This window comes from Aotus nancymaae, unplaced genomic scaffold (genome assembly GCF_030222135.1).
Source record: "Aotus nancymaae isolate 86718 unplaced genomic scaffold, 86718_ANA_hifiasm-v0.15.2.pri h1tg000028l, whole genome shotgun sequence".
Taxonomy (NCBI): Eukaryota; Metazoa; Chordata; class Mammalia; order Primates; family Aotidae; genus Aotus; species Aotus nancymaae.
Window position 1 is genome coordinate 12,875,819 of NW_026988441.1, and position 18,334 is coordinate 12,894,152.

At 51.2% G+C, this 18,334-nt stretch overlaps 3 protein-coding genes and 1 long non-coding RNA gene across 9 annotated transcripts in view; 2 read left to right on the plus strand and 2 right to left on the minus strand.

The window, feature by feature from the left end:
• DMAC2 (distal membrane arm assembly component 2) lies at window positions 1-11,601 on the plus strand. 3 transcript variants are annotated; one of them, XR_010344261.1, is made up of 7 exons: window positions 5-66; window positions 1,561-1,757; window positions 3,578-3,658; window positions 5,430-5,566; window positions 5,669-5,831; window positions 6,520-6,752; window positions 8,298-11,601. XR_010344261.1 is itself a non-coding variant. In XM_012461473.2 (6 exons), exons 1-6 carry the CDS (start codon window positions 49-51, stop codon window positions 6,695-6,697), a joined length of 774 nt encoding a protein of 257 aa, XP_012316896.1. In that variant the 5' UTR covers window positions 5-48; the 3' UTR covers window positions 6,698-7,672. The 3 variants fall into 3 exon arrangements, 2 of the variants coding, with proteins under 2 accessions (XP_021526090.1, XP_012316896.1); XM_012461473.2 differs by lacking the exon at window positions 8,298-11,601 and having other exon boundaries at window positions 6,520-7,672; XM_021670415.2 differs by lacking the exons at window positions 5,669-5,831; window positions 8,298-11,601 and having other exon boundaries at window positions 1-66; window positions 6,520-7,672.
• LOC135276744 (uncharacterized) lies at window positions 5,243-16,467 on the minus strand. Of its 2 annotated transcripts, none has more exons than XR_010344263.1 (3): window positions 15,058-16,467; window positions 13,333-13,422; window positions 5,243-13,173 (listed from the first exon to the last, which is right to left on the minus strand). It is a non-coding gene; the product is annotated as an uncharacterized LOC135276744 (long non-coding RNA). The 2 variants fall into 2 exon arrangements; XR_010344262.1 differs by lacking the exon at window positions 15,058-16,467 and adding an exon at window positions 14,531-14,734 and having other exon boundaries at window positions 13,333-14,094.
• B3GNT8 (UDP-GlcNAc:betaGal beta-1,3-N-acetylglucosaminyltransferase 8) lies at window positions 12,080-18,309 on the plus strand. Its single transcript, XM_012461472.3, has 2 exons — window positions 12,080-15,099; window positions 15,536-18,309. The coding sequence occupies exon 2, from the start codon at window positions 15,568-15,570 to the stop codon at window positions 16,759-16,761; it is 1,194 nt and encodes a 397-aa protein (XP_012316895.1). The 5' UTR covers window positions 12,080-15,099; window positions 15,536-15,567; the 3' UTR covers window positions 16,762-18,309.
• The window catches only part of BCKDHA (branched chain keto acid dehydrogenase E1 subunit alpha), a 27,189-nt gene continuing 26,161 nt past the window's right edge, over window positions 17,307-18,334 (minus strand). For all 3 annotated transcript variants that reach the window (XM_012461470.3, XM_012461469.2, XM_064381277.1), the window contains one exon: window positions 17,307-17,868. In XM_012461470.3, the coding sequence (XP_012316893.2) occupies window positions 17,698-17,868 (171 nt within the window). In that variant the 3' untranslated portion in view covers window positions 17,307-17,697. The remainder of the gene's footprint in view (window positions 17,869-18,334) is intronic.

The following is an 18,334-nucleotide window of genomic DNA, read 5'->3' on the forward strand; positions in this document are numbered from 1 at the left end:
CTGGCCAGTGGTACGACCTGCCCCTTCCGGTTACGTAACCCTTGCAAGATGGCGGCGCCGTGGCCGGTAGGTGAACGGAGTTCCTAGAGCCCCAGATTTGAAGTCCGCTCTGCAGCCTCCGCCTTCTAAGGCCAGTGTTGGCTGCCAAGAGCAAAGAGCCGTGAGGCAGCAGGCTAAGCCTGCCGAGCCCCGTGCTGAGAGTGCAGACCCGCGACTACTGGGGGCCGGGAAGGATCTCTGGGGGTCGCAGGCGGAGGAGACAGAGGCAGGGACTTGGCTGAGAGAATCCAATGGGGATGAGGGAGTGGAAAGTGCGTGGGGGATTGAGGAATTTTTTACAGAAAATTCAAAAGTATGATGAGTGGGGGAACCAAGAGGTCAATTTGGGGCTGCCAGGGGAATAATCTGGGTGAAATTAAGAGGAGGATTTGGGATAGTCTTTTCAGAGGATTTAGAAAGAATTGGGTAAAATCAAGGAATAAATTTAGGGAAAATTAAAGAGGTTGGCAGCTTTAAATTTCTGATTACAATAAGGGTTTGGGTAAAATTATCGAGATAATTTGGAAAAAAAAAAAAGCCTTTGAAGAGAAATTGGGGTAGATTAGGAGGAGACCTTGAAAGCGAAATTGAAGCGTTTGGGGGCTTCTTCCCAGAGGCCACACTCCTCCACTTTCTTACCCTCCTCAAAGCTCATAACAGTTTTTACCCTTCACGGTTCAGGGGCGTCCAGTCTTTTGGCTTCCCTGGGCCACGTGGTTCAAATAATTGTCTTGGGCCACACATAAAATACATTAACCATAATTGATGAGCTTTAAAAATCCCAAAAAGTTCTCGTAATGTTTTAAGAAAGTTTGCACGTTTGTGTTGGGCTGCATGAGGGCGGCAGGTTGGACAAGCTTGGTTGGGTTTAGGATTGCTCAGAGTGCCATCTCCATAAGGTTTGGAGAAAAGTTTTTAAGATTATATTTTGGAGAATGAAATATGTTATTTGGGAAGACCCCAGGATGATTTCCCACAATTTGCCCCTTAATTGGGTAATTAAGGTGCATAAGGTGCACCTGGGAAAAATCGGTAAGACTCCCTGGCCTGCTAAGACCCTGCGGAGACCCTGGCCCACCAGAACCCCTGTCCTTGTCATTGCCAGGCAGCACTGTGGTGTCCAGTGCCAGCCTTGATGTCTCTTCCAGCTCCATCTCCAGCCTGTACCATTCTCAAGGACTCTTAATTGGGTAATTAAGGGGCAAATTGTGGGAAATTAAGAGGTCAAATAATGCAGGTGTTGAGAGATAAGAGTCTGGGAGAAAGAGGAATAATTTAGGTAAATCAAAAATATACGGCTAATCAAGGCAAGAATTTAGGGTTGACTAAGGGGAGGAGGAACTTGGAGAAAACATGGAGAAATTTTTGGCATCTCAAAGTCAGTTTTGAAGTTCTGAAGAAAGAATTTAGGATGAGTTGGGAAGCAGAGGGATTGAAGTTCAGGGAGCAAGAACTGGGGGATCCGGCTCTGTCTCTCCCAGGAAGCTCCAGGCTCAGCTCCTTTCCTCTCCTTATTCCCAGTCCCTGCGCCTAGTGGCCCCCATATGGAATAGAAGTACCAGGGGCATCCATCACCTGGGTGGGGCAGTGGACCCAGAGAGCAATCAGAAGAAGAGAAGGACAATGCTCCAGTACCTGTCCGACTATTTCTACGATGTGGAGTCTCTGAGGGGTTATTTTCTCCAAAATGAGATGGACAAGGTGCATCAGAAAAATCGGTAAGAATCCCTGGCCTGCAAGACCCTGCGGAGACCCTGGCCCACCAGAACCCAGGTCCTGTCCTTGTCATTCCCAGGCAGCACTGTGGCATCCAGTGTCTCTTCCAGCTCCATCTCCAGCCTGTACCGTTCTCAAGTACTCCAGCTCACATAGGCAGCTTGCCACCCACCAGCTCAACTCAGAGTATAACTGGCCTCTTAAACCCAACATGGCTAAAACCAAACCCTGATTTCTCCCCTAAAAACATCTGCTCACTCCCAAGCCTTCCCATCCCAGTAAACATTAGTGCTGCCCACCCAGTTACTCATGCCAAATTCTAAGGAGTCATCCCTAATTCCTCTCTTTGCTTCCCTGCCCTCCACATCCATACCATCAATAAAATACTAGAATATCTCAAATTTGACCAGTTTTCACTGCCTTCACCATTCATAGCCTGATCCAATCACTCAGTAATCTCCTAACTGGTTTTTTGCTCCCATACTTTCTGTCTCTGTCTCTCTCTCTTTTGTTGGCCAGGCTTGTCTTGAACTCCTAACCTCAAGGGATCCACCCACCTCTGCCTTTCAGAGTGCTGGGACTACAGGCATGAGCCACCATGCCCAGCCTCCCATACTTTTTTTCTTTTTTTTTTTTTTGAGACAGACTCTCACTCTGTCCCTGAGGCAGGAGTGCAGTGTCGTATGATCTCAGCTCACTCCAACCTCTGCCTACCACGTTCAAGCAATACTCATGCCTCAGCCTCTAGAGTAACTGGGATTACAGGACTGGCTAATTTTTATATTTTTAGTAGAGATGGGGTTTCACCATGTTGGCCAAGCTAGCCTCGAACTCTTGACTTAAGGTGATCTGCCCGCCTTGGCCTCCCAAAGTGCTGGGATTACAAGCATGAGCCACCATGCCTGGCCCGTCCTGTAATCTACAAAGCAGCTGAAGGAATCTTATCGGCTTAAAACCCTCAAATGAGAGCCAATCTTCAAGACCTAAATCATAACCCCTACTGAACTTTGAGACCCCCAACCAGGACTCCACTGGTCCCCTGTCAGCATGACATCCCTATTTCTCTTTGGGGCGGGGGGCGGGGGGCAGGGTTTTGCTCTTGTTGCCTGGGCTGGAGTGCCATGGCACGATCTCGGCTTACCACAACCTCTGCCTCAGCCTCCCAACTAGGTGGGATTACAGGCATGCACCACCGCGCCCGGCTAATTTTGTATTTTTACTAGAGATGGGGTTTCACTATGTTGTCCAGGCTGGTCTCGATCTCCTGACTTAAGGTGATCAACTTGCCTAGGCCTCCCAGAGTGCTGGGATTACAGGGGTGAGCCACTGCGCCTGGCTGACATCCCTATTTCTTATTCATTCAACCATCCTAATTTGAGTCTCTGAGCCTTTATACTCCGTTCCTTGTCACCACTCGAATCTCTGCTCAGATGTCACTGCCTCCCATTAATACCCAAACTCGATTAGCCTCCACTGTCACCACCCCTCTGCTCCCCACCCCTCCCAGTCAGCCCCTCTGCCTTATTTGGCCATGGAATTGACATGCTCTGCAATTTGTTGTTATTTCCTGGGTTGTCTGTTTCTCCCTGTATAATAGGTTGGATTACTGCAGTAATCTCCAGACTGGGCAGGGATGTTATCTGCCTTGGTCACCACTTTGTCCCCCCAGTGCCTAGCACTTAGTTGGTGGGCAATAAATATGTACAGGCTGACTCTGTCTGTGTGCCTGGTTCTCTGGACTCTGCCCCTCTCAACAGCATTGGGGCATGGTGAAGGTGTGGTGCTCCCAATGCCTCACCCTTAGCTACCGTTTTCTCTGCAGATCCTTCGCCTACTTGGAGGAGACACATGGTCCAAACAACGCAGGTGCCTTTTTCATCCTGAAGCAGGGAGGCGCAGTCAAGTATGACCGCTAAGGTGTTATAATGGGCTGGGAGTCGGTGGTGGGGTATCTGCCTAACATCCAGGCTTTGCAGTCACACAGGCTTCACTGTCCCCTGGTCTCTGCTGCCTCCTGGCTATGTGGCTTCAGACTTGTTCCTGAGCTTCAGTTTTGTCATGTGGAAAATGGGATGGTGATCTTTTCTAACCTACAAGCTTTGCTATGAAGACTGGATGGCACTGGGACACTGGCTTATGTCTGTAATCCTAGCACTTTGGGAGGCCGAGACAGGAAGGTGACTTGAGCCCAGGAGTTTGAGACCAGCCTCAGCAACTTTATGAGACCTTGTCTCAAAAAAAAAAAAATATATATATATATATTTTTTTTTAGATGGAGTTTCACTCTTGTTGCCCAGGCTGGTGTGCAATGGTGCAATCTGGGCTCACTGCAACCTTCTGCCTCCTAGGTTCAGGCGATTTTCCTGCCTCAGCCTCCTGAGTAGCTGGGATTACAGGGATGCACCACCACGCCTGGCTAATTTTGTACTTTTAGTAGAGACAGGGTTTCTCCATGTTGGTCAGGCTGGTCTCAAACCCTTAACCTCAGGTGATCCGCCCACCTCAACCTCCCAAAATGTTGGGATTACAGGCATAAGCCACTGTGCCCAGCCTGGCAAAATTTTTTATATTAGCCAGGTATGTATACTAGCATGACAACTTATGTTGCAGTGAAGAAAAAAAAAATTAGCCAGATATGGTGGCACATGCCTGTGGTCCCAGCTACTCAGGAGGCTAAGACGGGAGGACTGCTTGATCCCAGGAGGCTACACTTAGCTATAGTTACACCACTGAACTCTAGCCTGGGCAACAGAGTGAGACCTTGTCTCAAAAAATATTAATAGGCTGGGCATGGTGGCTCACACCTGTAATCCCAGCACTTTGGGAGGCCAAGGCTGGTGGATCACCTGGGGTCAGGAGTTCGAGACCACCTGGCCAACGTGGTGAAACCCCTTCTCTACTAAAAATACAAAATTAGGTTAGCATGGGGACACACGCCTGTGATCCCAGCTACTTGGGAGGCTGAGGCAGGAGAACCCCTTAGAACCTGGGAGGCAGAGGTTGCAGTGAGCTGAGATCGTGCCACTGCACTCTAGCTTGGTTGACAGAGCAAGACTATCTCAAAAGAAAAAAATAATAATGGCTGGGTGTGGTGGCTCTGGGAGGCTAAGGCAGGTGGAGCACTTGAGCCCAGGAGTTCAAGACCAGCCTGGCAACATAGTGAAACCCCATCTCTACCAAAAATACAAAATTACCTAGGCATGGTGGTGCATGCCTGTAGTCCCAACTACCCAGTGAGACCCTGTCAGAGAGGGAGATTGAGTGTGATTTTGCAATATAAGAGGCCTAGCACTGCATATGTGCTCAAAAAAAAATTTTTTTTGAGACAGAGTATCACTCCGTCACCCAGGGTGGACTGCAGTGGCACGATCTCAGCCTGCTGCAACCTCCACCTCCTGGGTTCAAGCGATTCTCCTGCCTTAGCCTCCCAAATACCTGGGATTACAGGTGCACACCACCACACCCAGCTAATTTTTTGTATTTTGGCTTTCCAAAGTGCTGGGATTATAGGCATGAGCCACCACAGCCAGATGGAGTGTTTTTCTAAGATGGAGTCACTTATGTCAAGGGTGATCTATACATATTATATATAGGGCTGGGAAGGTTCCGAAGAGGCTGGAGGTCTGGGGCAGGCGGGGGTGCCCTGCTGACACTACCTCTCCCCTCCTTTCCAGGTTTCGAGATAAGGAGTGGATCAGGCCAGATAAGTATGGCCATTTCTCTCAGGAATTCTGGAATTTCTCAGAGGTGCCTGTCGAAGCTGTGGATGCCAGTGACTGTGTCATCAACTACGAGGGCCTGGAAAACCTCCGTGAGTGGGATGGGGTGGAGATGGGACAGGCCTCTACGTTTTCCCTTTGGTGATGGGCTCCAGAAAGGCCCCTGGTGCCATCCCGCCCTCTCCCCACCGCAGACCTCCTGAAGGAGCTCCAGTCCTTGTCGCTGCAGCGCTGCCCCCACATGGACGACTGGTGTCTCAGCCGCCTCTACCCACTGGCCGACTCGTTGCTGGAGCTCTCGCTGGCCGGTTGCCCCCGCATCTCGGAACGGGGCCTCGCCTGCCTCCACCATCTCCAGTGAGATCTCAGCTCAGCCTGGGCCCCGTACCTGGGCATCTCTCCCACCCAACACAGATGCAGGAGAGGAAGTGGGGAGGGGCAATGTTGGGCAGTTCTCATATCACCCTGCCTCCACCATAAACCTAGAGTGTTCGTGGTAGATGGGCAGTCACAGTGAGTCTCTGGAAGACTTAAATGACTCCTGGTTTTTCTTTTCGTTTTAATGAAAACTCCATGGTATCAATGCTATGGCAGAACAGCGGAAGCTAGAGTTGCATATTTGCAACTAACACAGTGGATTTCAGGTGCCTGGACAGCTATAAAGATTTTATTTTAGGGCCGGGAGCAGTGGCTCACGCCTGTAATCCCAGCACTTTGGAAGGCCGAGGCAGGTAGATCACAAGGTCAGGAGTTCAAGACCAGTCTAGCCAAGATGGTGAAACCCTGCCTCTTCTAAAACTACAAAAATTAGCTGGGCATGGTGGCAGGTGCCTATAATCCCAGCTACTCAAGAGGCTGAGGCAGAGAACTGCTTGAACCTGGGAGGCGGAGGTTGCAGTGAGCAGAAATCATGCCGCTGCATTCCTTCCTGGGTGACAGTGAGAGTGAGACTGTCTCAAAGAAAAAAGTATTTTAGGAAGCTAGGGCTGAAATTGAGGCCAGTACCTTCCTATACACATACACTGTCCTTCTCGCCCCCTTTCAGGAACCTCCGCAGGCTGGACATCTCCAACCTCCCTTCCGTGTCCAACCCAGGCCTCACTCAGATCTTGGTGGAGGAGATGCTGCCCAACTGCAAGGTTGTGGGGGTCGACTTGGCCGAGGGCCTGAAGTTGGGGCCAGAGGAGCAGCCTCAGGACACAGACAGGCCTGTCCCCGCCTAGCCTTCAGCCCTGTCCCCATTCAAGTGGCTTTTCAGCGGACTGCATGGAATGTCTGGTAGCTCACCACACTTCTGGCTTCTGTCTGTCTTCACTCAACATGGGGGTTCGGGAGTGGTGCCGGCCGATCACAGGGAAAGAGAGTGTGAGGTCACAGTATTTATTCCTGGCTGCCCTTGGCTGACAGTCATAGCTCCTGTGCTCCTGTCACCCTGTCAGGCAGCCCTTTCCATGCCCCTCTTCTTCCCCTGCCTCTTTAGGCCTGGGGACGTCAAGGCTCAGGCTGTCGGCAGCTGCAGGGAGCCACATTCACCTTGTCAGGAGACTCTTCTCAAATAGTCCTCATGTGAGTGCGCTGCCATTTCTTCCAGGGACCCTGACTGATACAGGGGCTGCTGCTAACACTTTACAGAAATGGTTCTCCCTGGTTGGGGGTGGGAGGGCCACTCTGTTCACGGCAGGACGTGCAGCATCCTTGGCCCCACTCACTAAAGGCCAGCACAGCCCAGGCCCCATGGTATTGCTGGTTGTGGATTTACTGACCTTCAGTTCCACATTCAGCTTTTTTGGTCTGCTGTTTTTTGAAAGGGGATCTGGGCCTTTGCAGGATTTTCCCTTTGCCAGTGGCATAAGCTTTGTGAGTAGAGGGCGCCTAACAGGCGTTACAGGAGGAAAGGCACTTCCTTCCTGGTTCCTGTTGCTTGTGCTTCTGCCTCTGGGTTCTGCGGTGCACGTGGCTTCCCCAGCACCCAGCTCCTGAGGTGTCAGGCAGTCAGCAGCTGCCCCTGGCACCCTCCATCTCCCAGTAGTTGCGTAGGAGACACAGTGCCTCCACTGAGGCACCACTCTGGGAATAACTTTCCCCAGCACCCCAGATGGATTTCCAGCCAATTCAGAAGCATTGTACCAGTGAAGCCCTCATTATTCCAGTTCACAGCTAAAGCCAGTAATTCTCTATATTAAATGGTCCCTGTTTGAGCTACTGTATGGTTTTTCTCTCCTGAGTGCATCCAGATGGATAGAAAGTTGATACCTGGAGTGTCCCAGGAGACAGACTTTTTTTTAATTGCATTTTAGGTTTTGGGGTACATGTGAAGAACATGTAAGATTGTTGCATAGGTACACACATGGCAGTGTGGTTTGCTATCTTTCTCCCCCTGTTATCCCTCCCCAACTCCCCACCCACCGCTGTCCCTCCCCTATTTCTCCCCCAAAGACCCCAGTGTGTGATGCTCCCCTCCTTGTGTCCATGTGTTCTTACTGTTCAGCACCCACCTATGAGTGAGAACATGCGGTGTTTGATTTTCTGTTCTTGTGTCAGTTTGCTGAGAATGATGGTTTCCAGGTTCATCCATATCCCTACAAAGGACACGAATTCATTGTTTTTTATGGTTGCGTAGTATTCCATGGTATATATGTGCCACATTTTCCCTGTCCAGTCTATTATCGATGGGCATTTGGGTTGGTTCCAAGTCTTTGCCATTGTAAACAGTGCTGCAGTGAACATTCGTGTACATGTGTCCTCGTAATAGAACGATTTATAATCCTTTGGCTATATACCCAGTAATGGGATTGCTGGGTCAAATGGAATTTCTATTTCTAGGTCCTTGAGGAATCGCCACACTGTCTTCCACAATGGTTGAACTAATTTACACTCCCACCAACAGTGTAAAAGTGTTCCTATTTCTCCACATCCTCTCCAGCATCTGTTGTCTCCAGATTTAATGATCGCCATTCTGACTGGGGTGAGATGGTATCTCATGTGATTTTGATTTGCATTTCTCCAATGACCAGTGATGAGCATTTTTTCATGTTTGTTGGCCTCATATGTCTTTTGTAAAGTGTCTGTTCATATCCTTCACCCACTTTTGAATGGGCTTGTTTTTTTCTTTTAAATCTGTTTTAGTTCTTTGTAGATTCTGGATATTAGCCCTTTGTCAGATGGGTAGATTGCAAAAGTTTTTTCCCATTCTGTTGGTTGCCGATTCACTCTAATGACTGTTTCTTTTGCTGTGCAGAAGCTGTGGAGTTTGATTAGGTCCCATTTGTCTATTTTGGCTTTTGTTGCCAATGTTTTTGGTGTTTTAGCCATGAAGTCCTTGCCTATGCCTATGTCATGGGTGGTTTTGCCTAGATTTTCTTCTAAGGTTTTTATGGTGTTATGTCTTACGTTTAAATCTTTAATCCGGCTGGGCGTGGTGGCTCACGCCTGTAATCCAAGCACTTTGGAGGCCAAGGCGGGTGGATCGCCTGAGGTCAGGAGTCCAAGACCAGCCTGACCAACATGGTGAAACCCTGTCTTTAAAAATAAAAATTAAAAAAAAAAAGTATTTAATCCATCTGGAGTTAATTTTAGTGTAAGGTGACAGGAAGGGGTCCAATTTCTGCTTTCTGCACGTGGCACATGGCTAGCCAGTTTTCCCAACACCATTTATTAAACAGGGAATCCTTTCCCCATTGCTTGTTTTTGTGAGGTTTGTCAAAGATCAGATGGTTGTAGATGTGTGGCGTTGCCTCCGACACCTCTGTTCTGTTCCATTGGTCTATATCTCTGTTTTGGTACCAGTACATGCTGTTTTGATTACTGTAGCCTTGTAGTATAGTTTGAAGTCAGGTAGTGTGATGCCTCCAGCTTTGTTCTTTTTGCTTAGAATTGACTTGGCTATGCAGGCTTTTGGTTCCATATGAAGTTTAAGGTGGTTTTTTCCATTTCTGTGAAGGTCATTGGTAGCTTGATGGGGATAGCGTTGAATCTGTAAATTACTTTGGGCAGTATTGATTCTTCCTAACGATGAGCATGGAATGTTTCTCCATGTTTGAGTCCTCTCTTATTTCATTGAGCAGTGGTTTGTAGTTCTCCTTGAAGAGGTCCTTTACGTTCTTTGTTAGTTGTATTCCTAGGTATTTTATTCTCTTTGTAGCAATTGTGAATGGCAGCTGGCTCTTGATTTGGCTCTCTTTAAGTCTGTTATTGGTGTATAGGAATGCTTGTGGTTTTTGCACATTGATTTTGTATCCTGAGACTTTGCTGAAGTTGCTTATCAGTTTCAGGAGATTTTGGGCTGAGACAATGGGGTCTTCTAAATATACAATCATGTCATCTGTAAATAGAGACAATTTCACTTCCTCCTTTCCTAATTGAATACCCTTTATTTGTTTTTCTTGCCTGATTTCTCTGGCTTAAACTTCCAATACTATATTGAATAGGAGTGGTGAGAGAGGGCATCCTTGTCTAGTGCCAGATTTCAAAGGGAATGCTTCCAGTTTTTGCCCATTCAGTATGATATTGGCTGTTGGTTTGTTGTAGATAGCTTTGATTATTTTGAGATACGTTCCATCAATACCTAGTTTATTGAGAGTTTTTAGCATAAAGGGCTGTTGAATTTTGTCAAAGGCCTTCTCTGCATCTATTGAGATAATCATGTGATTTTTGTCTTTGGTTCTGTTTATGTGGTGAATTACGTTTATAGACTTGTGTATATTGAACCAGCCTTGCATCCCCGGGATGAATCCTACTCGATCATGGTGCATAAGCTTTTTGATGTGCTGTTGCAATTCGGTTTGCCAGTATTCTATTGAAGATTTTTGCATTTATGTTCATCATGGATATTGGCCCAAGGTTTTCCTGTTGAGTCTCTGCTGGGTTTTGGTATCAGGATGATGTTGGTCTCATAAAATGATTTGGGGAGGATTATCTCTTTTTGGATTGTTTGGAATAGTTTCAGAAGGAGTGGTACCAGCTCCTCTTTGTATGTCTAGTAGAATTCGGCTGTGAACCCATCTGGACCTGGGCTTTTTTTGGGTGGTAGGCTCTTAATTGCTGCCTCAACTTCAGACCTTGTTATTGGTCTATTCAGGGTTTCGACTTCTTCCTGGTTTAGGCTTGGGAGGATGCAGGTGTCCAGGAATTTATCCATTTCTTCCAGGTTTCCTAGTTTGTGTGTGTAGAGTTGTTTATAATAATCTCTGATGATGGTTTGTAATTCTGTGGCATCTGTGGTGATATCCCCTTTATTGTATCTATTTTATTATTCTCTCTTTTTTTATTAATCTGGTTAGTGGTCTATTTTGTTGATCTTTTCGAAAAACCAGCTCCTGGATTTATTGATTTTTTTGAAGGGTTTTTTATGTCTCTGGCTTCTTCAGTTCTGCTCTGATCTTGTCTTCTGCTAGGTTTTTTTTTGATCTTACTCCTCTAGCTCTTTCAATTTGGTGACAGGGTGTCAATTTTAGATCTCTCCTTGCTTCTCATGTGGGCATTTATTGCTATATATTTTCCTCTAGACATTGCTTTAAATGTGTCCCAGAGATTCTGGTACGTTGGTTTCGTTGGTTTTGAAGAACATCTTTATTTCTGCCTTCATTTCATTATTTATCCAGTCAACATACAATAGCCAGTTGTTCAGTTTCCATGAAGCTGTGCAGTTCTGAGTTAGTTTCTGAATTCTGACTTCTAACTTGATTGCACTGTGGTCTGAGAGACTGTTTGCTATGATTTCTGTTCTTTTGCATTTGCTGAGGAGTGATTTACTTCTGATTATGTGGTCAATTTTAGAGGTGTGATGTAGTGCTGAGAAGAATGTATATTCTGTGGATTTGGGGTGGAGAGGTCTGTAAATGTCTATGAGGTTTGCTTGGTCCAGGTCTGAGTTCAAGTCCTGGATATCCTTGTTAATTTTCTGTCTCGTTGATCTGTCTAATATTGTCAGTGGAGTGTTAGATTCCCACACAATAATAGTGGGAGACTATAAGTCTCTTTATAAGTCATTAAGAACTTGCTTTATATATCTGGGTGCTCCTGTATTGGGTATGTATATATTTAGGATCGTTAGCTCCTTTTACCATTATGTAATGTCCTTCTTTGTCTCTTTTGATCTTTGTTGCTTTAAAGTCTATTTTATCAGAGACTAGGACTGCAACTTCTGCTTTTTTTTTTTTACTCTCCATTTGCTTGGTAAATCTTCCTCCATCCCTTTATTTTGAGCCTTTGCGTATCCTTGCATGTGAGATGGGTTTCCTGGATACAGCACACCGATGGGTTTTGGCTTTTTATCTAATTTGCCAGTCTGTGTTTTGATTGGGGCGTTTAGCCATTTACATTTAGGGTTAATATTGTTATGTGTGAATTTGATTCTGCCATTTTGATGCTAGCTGGCTGCTTTGCCCATTAGTTGAAGCAGGCGATTTTTAACCCCCAAGTCACTCCAAGCAAGTGACTTACCACTGTCTGAGGAACCTACCGGCCTTCTTGTGCTTAGAAACCTTGTCATGTGGCCAGGCGCAGTGGCTCATGCCTATAATCCCAGCACTTTGGGAGGCCAAGGTGGGTGGATCATGAGGTCAGGAGTTCAAAACCAGCCTGGCCTACATACTAAAATCCTGTCTCTACTAAAAATAGAAAAAATTAGCCAGGCATGGTGGTGGGCACCTGTAATCCCAGCTACTGAAGAGGCTGAGGCAGGAGAATCACTTGAACCCAGGAGGTGGAGGTTGCAGTGAGCTGAGATAGTACCACTGCTCACAGGGACAATCACTTGAACCCAGGAGGTGGAGGTTGCAGTGAGCCGAGATAGTGCCACTGCTCACCAGCCTAGGCAACAGTGCAACACTCTGTCTCAAAAAAAAAAGGAAACTTTGTGATCAGGGACAGACACCTTGAAAGCAGTTGTCCATCCTTTTGGTTTTTTTTATTTTTGAGACAGAGACCTACTCTGTCTCCCAGGCGGGAGTGCAATGGCACAATCTCGGCTCACTTCAACTTCCACCTCCAAGGTTTAAGCGATTCTTCTGCCTTAGCCTCCTGAGTAGGTGGGACTACAGGCCCCTGCCGTGGCACCCAGCTAATTATTGTATTTTTTAGTAGAGACGAGTTTCGCCATGTTGGATAGGCTGGTCTCGAGCTCCTGACCTCAGGTGATCTGCCTGCCTCAGCATCCCTAAATTCTGGGATTACAGGTGTGAGCCACCACGCCCAGAGGCTGGTCTCAAACTCCTGGGCTCAAGTGATCCTCTCCTCTTGGCCTCCCAGAGTACTGGGATTACAGGAGTGAGCCACAGTGTCCCATCCCATGTTTTTTTCTCTCATGGACAGCTGTTACACAGAAATAACAGATGCATCCCATTCTTTTTAAGACTTGCCACAGGCACCCCCTGCTGCCTCTAGACCCATAAATACCTAGAGTCAAATCAGCATGCTCCTGGAGGACAGGTGCTGGTTAGGACTCAAGCAGGCGCAGCTTTTACGCTGAGAATGACAAGGCTTCACAAATATACAAAGTCAGAAGCTTGGGGAATGCATGCAGAAGCAGATTTTAAGGGTGTTACACCAATGAGGGTGGATGTAACATGAGCTCAGGCCAGATTTCCCGGTATGAGTGTACTTTCTAGAGCTTCTGGATTTCATGGGTTACCTTGTGCAGCTGGACTTGGTTCTAACAGCTTGCTTGGTTGCCTGACCGGAGCTTGGATCCAACAGTGGCCTAAAGGCAATGAGGCAGGAGACCAGAACTGCTCTAGCTAGCATAAGATGGATGAGGGGAGTCCCAAGGTTTGGGGAGACAGAAGTGCTGGATTGGAATGATCGTGTTCAACCTGCATGTCCACCCTCCAACCATGTTCCCCAAGAAGGCGCCCCTTACCGGCCAATCCTACGATAGTTAATCATCCTGTATGTTGAACTTGTCCTATTCCCATTCCTGTGTGATTTCGGTCTCCTGATGGGACCCCAACTGAGGTACACGGCAAAGACAAAAAGAATAGCACCCTCAGAAGTTTCCCAATGCTTCCAGGAGGAGCAGCACCCCCTACCCCAGAAGCTAGATGAGCTCAGGGGGCCTGGAATCCCTCTCTCTCAACCCTAGGGTGAGGTGGGCTTGCAGACTCCCTCAGGAGGTGCTCTGGCCCCTGCCCCCAGCCCCTAGCTGTCATTTCCCACTCCCGCTATTATTCCATTAATATTCACCACTTCCTCCCCACTCCCTTCCTCTAGCTGTTCCCAGGAGCTCCATTATTCAAACTTCAGGGGAGGAAATCAGGGCTGGACAGATCATCAACTGCCCCTGCTGGTAGACTGGGTTCCTGCCATAATGGGGACAGGCCCGCCCCCAAACCAGGGTGGGATGAAGGGGTCAGCCCAGGCTTAGTGGGAGGCCCTTTAGTCCCACCTCAAGTCCTGGGAGGTCTCCAGACAGCTGATGCAGCCCCAACAGCAGGGGCCTGAGGGCAGGGATGCAAACACTGGCAGACACCCTCTCCTGCCCCAGGGGGCCGGATGTGAGTGTTCCCGGAGTCACGGTGCCACTGGGGGAGGGGTGGGGCCCCGGGGCGAGGCTGGCTCCAGGGCTGCAGGTTGGGGGTAGGGTAGGAACAGATTCCCACCCTGCTGGGCAGCAGCCCAGGTGCTGAGAGGGATGGAAGAGGTGCAGGGGGTCAGCTCTGGGAGTTCCCTGCGTGCCCCACCCCGTCACCCTCTATTGCCCTTGGCGCTCCAATCCTTTCCTCTCTTGTTCTTCCTCCTGGCTCCCTCTCCACCTCTCCCCGGGTCTGGCTCAGAAGCCTCAGAGTCCCTCCCCTCTGCCTTCCACCTGCCTCTCTCAACTTCACTTTCCCGGCAAGCACCCCACAGGGCTTCTGCCACCCCTTATCTTTCTCCCACCTCCATTTCCCTCCTCCCCTCCCTCCTGGCCACCTTCCCATTTTCCCTTCTTCTCGTCTCTTCCCCTCAGCTCTCTCCATCACCTGTCTCGCCCCAGCTGCCCTCTCTCTGTTCCTGGCCATTTCCCTCTCCACAATGTCCGTCTTTCCTCCTCCTCCCCAGCACCCTTCCCCCCACCTCACCCTGACTGGGCAGCAGCAACAAACATCCCTCTCTCTGGCGGGCCTGCCGATCGCTTTCCACTCAGCACATTCACTGCCGCCTCCTTGCCATGGGCGCGGCTGGGCGCCAACTTCTCAGCCTCCCCTTCTCTGCTTCAGTGGGACCCTCTGCCTTGCCCAGGTCACTCTGACACTCCGCAGCCCAGGCCCAGCCCTCAGCCGCACCCTCCCTGACACTCCCTCCCTCCCCAGGCCCTGGTTCTCCCCGCCCAGGCCCCGTCTGGTTTCTGTGGCTGCCCCCTGCACCCTTCCCAGATGTCTCACCAGAAACCAGCCCTAACACGCCAGAGCCCCATCTCTGGTTGGCCTCCTGCCCTCCTCCCTCCCTCCCCCGCCTCAGCCCCGCCCCGGCCCCTGGGGCCCTCCCTGCTCCCGCTCTGCTCCACTCCCCTCCCCGCTCCTCTGGACTGGCTGGGCAGGGCTGGGCCAGGCAGTCGACTACGCAGGGGCTGGGGCAGGCGATCTGAGAGAGCAGAGGGAGGCCTGACCTGAGGCCCGGCACCTGGAGCTGGTGGGAGCCAGACCCAGAGGTAAAGAGGCGCGGGATCACTGGCTTCCCAGTCCCTGGGGTGGGGATGGTGCAGGAGGCAGGCTGGGTTTCTAACCCTGTCGAGCTCTTGCTCCTGATTTCCTGGTGAGGGCGATAAATGGAGAGAGAGGAGACGGACGGCAGGATCCCTGGGATGGAGACAGGGAAGAGGTAGACCGTTGGGCTCTTAGGAAGGTGGAAGGATTTGGACAGAGTGGGAAGAACAGGGTGCTGGAATGGGATTGGAATGGGGATTCCTAGGTCTAGGAATAAGAAACAATGGTGTCCCTGGGTCAGGGGAGCTGTTGAGGTTCTGGGACTGAGAAAAGCTGTTTTGGGGGTTGTTCAGGACTGTGGGAGACTGTGACTGTCTGGCTGGGGCCTCTCTGGAGGCCCATCCCCCTACCCCAAAGGCCTCCCCTGTGGCTCCCTTGTAGCTCCCGCGGCCACCCCTTCTCTGGGCCAGGTCATGCGCTGCCCCAAGTGTCTTCTCTGCCTGTCAGCACTGCTCACGCTCCTGGGCCTCAAAGTGTACATCGAGTGGACATCCGAGTCCCGGCTCAGCAAGGCCTACCCCAGCCCTCGGGGCACCCTGCCAGGCCCCACACCGGCCAACCCTGAGCCCACCCTGCCTGCCAATCTCTCCGCCCGCCTGGGCCAGACTGGCCCACTGCCCTCCGCTTACTGGAACCAGCAGCAGTGGCGGCTGGGGTCCCTGCCCAGTGGGGACGACACTGAGGCAGGGGGCTGCCAGGCTTGGGGGGCCGCCGCTGCCGCTGAGATCCCTGACTTCGCCTCCTACCCCAAGGACCTGCGCCGCTTCCTGCTGTCAGCAGCCTGCCGGAGCTTCCCACAGTGGCTGCCTAGAGGTGGTGGCAGCCAAGTGTCCAGCTGCTCAGATACCGATGTCCCCTACCTGCTGTTGGCCATCAAGTCAGAGCCAGGGCACTTTGCAGAACGACAGGCCGTGAGGGAGACGTGGGGCAGTCCAGCTCCTGGGATCCGGCTTCTCTTCCTGCTGGGGTCTCCGGTGGGTGAGGCGGGGCCTGACCTGGACTCACTGGTGGCCTGGGAGAGCCGTCGCTACAGTGACCTGCTGCTCTGGGACTTCCTCGATGTCCCATTCAACCAGACACTCAAAGATCTGCTGCTGCTGGCCTGGCTGGGCCGCCACTGCCCCGCAGTGAGTTTCGTCCTGCAAGCTCAGGACGATGCCTTCGTACACACCCCTGCTCTGCTGGCTCACCTTCGGGCCCTGCCACCCGCCTCGGCACAAAGCCTCTATCTTGGTGAGGTCTTTACCCAGGCCATGCCCCTCCGGAAGCCAGGCGGACTCTTCTATGTGCCCGGGTCCTTCTTCGAAGGTGGCTACCCAGCCTATGCAAGCGGGGGTGGCTACGTCATTGCCGGGCGCCTGGCACCCTGGCTGCTGCGGGCGGCAGCCCGTGTGGCACCCTTCCCCTTCGAGGACGTCTACACTGGCCTTTGCATCCGTGCCCTGGGCCTGGTACCCCAGGCCCACCCAGGCTTCCTCACAGCCTGGCCAGCAGACCGCACCGCGGACCACTGCGCTTTCCGCAGCCTGCTGCTGGTACGGCCCCTGGGCCCCCAGGCCAGCATTCGGCTCTGGAAACAACTGCAAGCCCCACAGCTCCAGTGCTAACTCTCAGTGGGGAGGGTGGGGCACTGACCTGCTTGCTCTGCCCCTCCTTCCAGGTCTTGATGAGAGGGAGAAGGGCCTAGAATCTGGACAATTTCAGCCACTCCTTGGCCTCCCCCACCAGGGGCCTGGGCAGGAAAGATAGGGCGGCAAACTGTTTGTGTCTACTTTTTGTTTTTGAAAAATATGCACTCCCCACTCTGAGGCCTGGGGTTGTTTTTGCATCTGTGGGGCCCTGGAGTGGTGGGGAGCAGAGCTTGGCCACACCCTGACCTTCACCCTGGATGCTCCCCCATGCCCTTGCTGGGCAGGGCTAGCTCCCCATCACTCTGCTGGACAGCAGGCTTGCCCCATTCTGTGAGAGGGCAGGAGACCATCTCTGCAGGACCCCCCCGGCCCCCATCCTGTCTGCTGGAGCTAACCTTCCAGCTTGCACAAACTTCCGGGGGAAGTAGATATCTCAAGGGCCTTGACCTTATTTATCTAAGGTGGAGAAGCTGGGGGTGGCCCCAAATCACCCCCAAACTCCAGGAAACTGAGACCAGAGGTGGTAGAGAGCCAGACCCAGAGATACACTTTATTCGTGACCTCTGCTGGCCACTCGCACCTGCACAAGTTCCACAGGCTGGCCTGCCATGTCCACCCCATGCCCAGAGGGGCTTCTAGTCCAGGATACACCCTCTCCCAGCCCCTGGGAGAAGGCACTGCAACAACAGGTGAAAAGGGGGCTGATGGAGCCTCAGTAACTGCTGCAGATACTGTCCCCCAACAATGTAACAGCCTGGAGGAGCAGGGGTGGGGAGTGACAGCCGCCCAGGCCCGAGTATTACAGAGGGAGCTGACTGGGGAAGGGGGTGATGTCCTGCGAGCTCCCCCTGCTCCCCTTAGAGTGGGGCTATCGGGGTAGCTGAGGGCGGGTGGCGGTGGGCTGAGCAGGCCTCACTTATCGAAGTGCTCCAGTGGGTAGTGCTCCCCATAGGTCTGCAGGTGGCGGGCCAGGGACTCCTGCTGCTTGCGGAGCTGGCTGGGCATCTCCTGATACACGTCTGAGAAGAGCAGGTTGGGGTTGGGCTTGGGCTTCCGCTCAGCCTGCTCAAAGGCCTCCATCACCTGTGGGGACATGGGGCGGTAGGCAGGTGGCCGGCCTCCCACACAGGGCCCTGCCTCCTCCTGCGGGGCCATGGCAAGGAGTTAACCGCTTCCAGCCTTTGTGTTCCCACCTGGACAGTGGACATGATCATCCTAGGAGAGGTGTAACACACTCCCAAATCCCAGCAGGGATCAGTGTGGATTCATTTAAGGCTTACAGCAGCCCTAAAAGGTAGAGAGCTGAGCAATGAGGAAACTGAGGCACAGAGGACAGGGACTTGCCCACCATTATGTAGTTAGGGACAGAGCCAAGATGTACAGTGCTGCCCTCAACCAGTGGGCTGCACGGCCCCCAGCTCCTAATGACCAGGCCAGGAAGGGCGGCACACTGACTCTGGGCAGGGCACGCAGACCGCACATGGGTCACCACCTACTCCTCAAACCAGCTTTTTTTTTTTTTTTTTTTAAAGAGATAGTATCGCTCTGT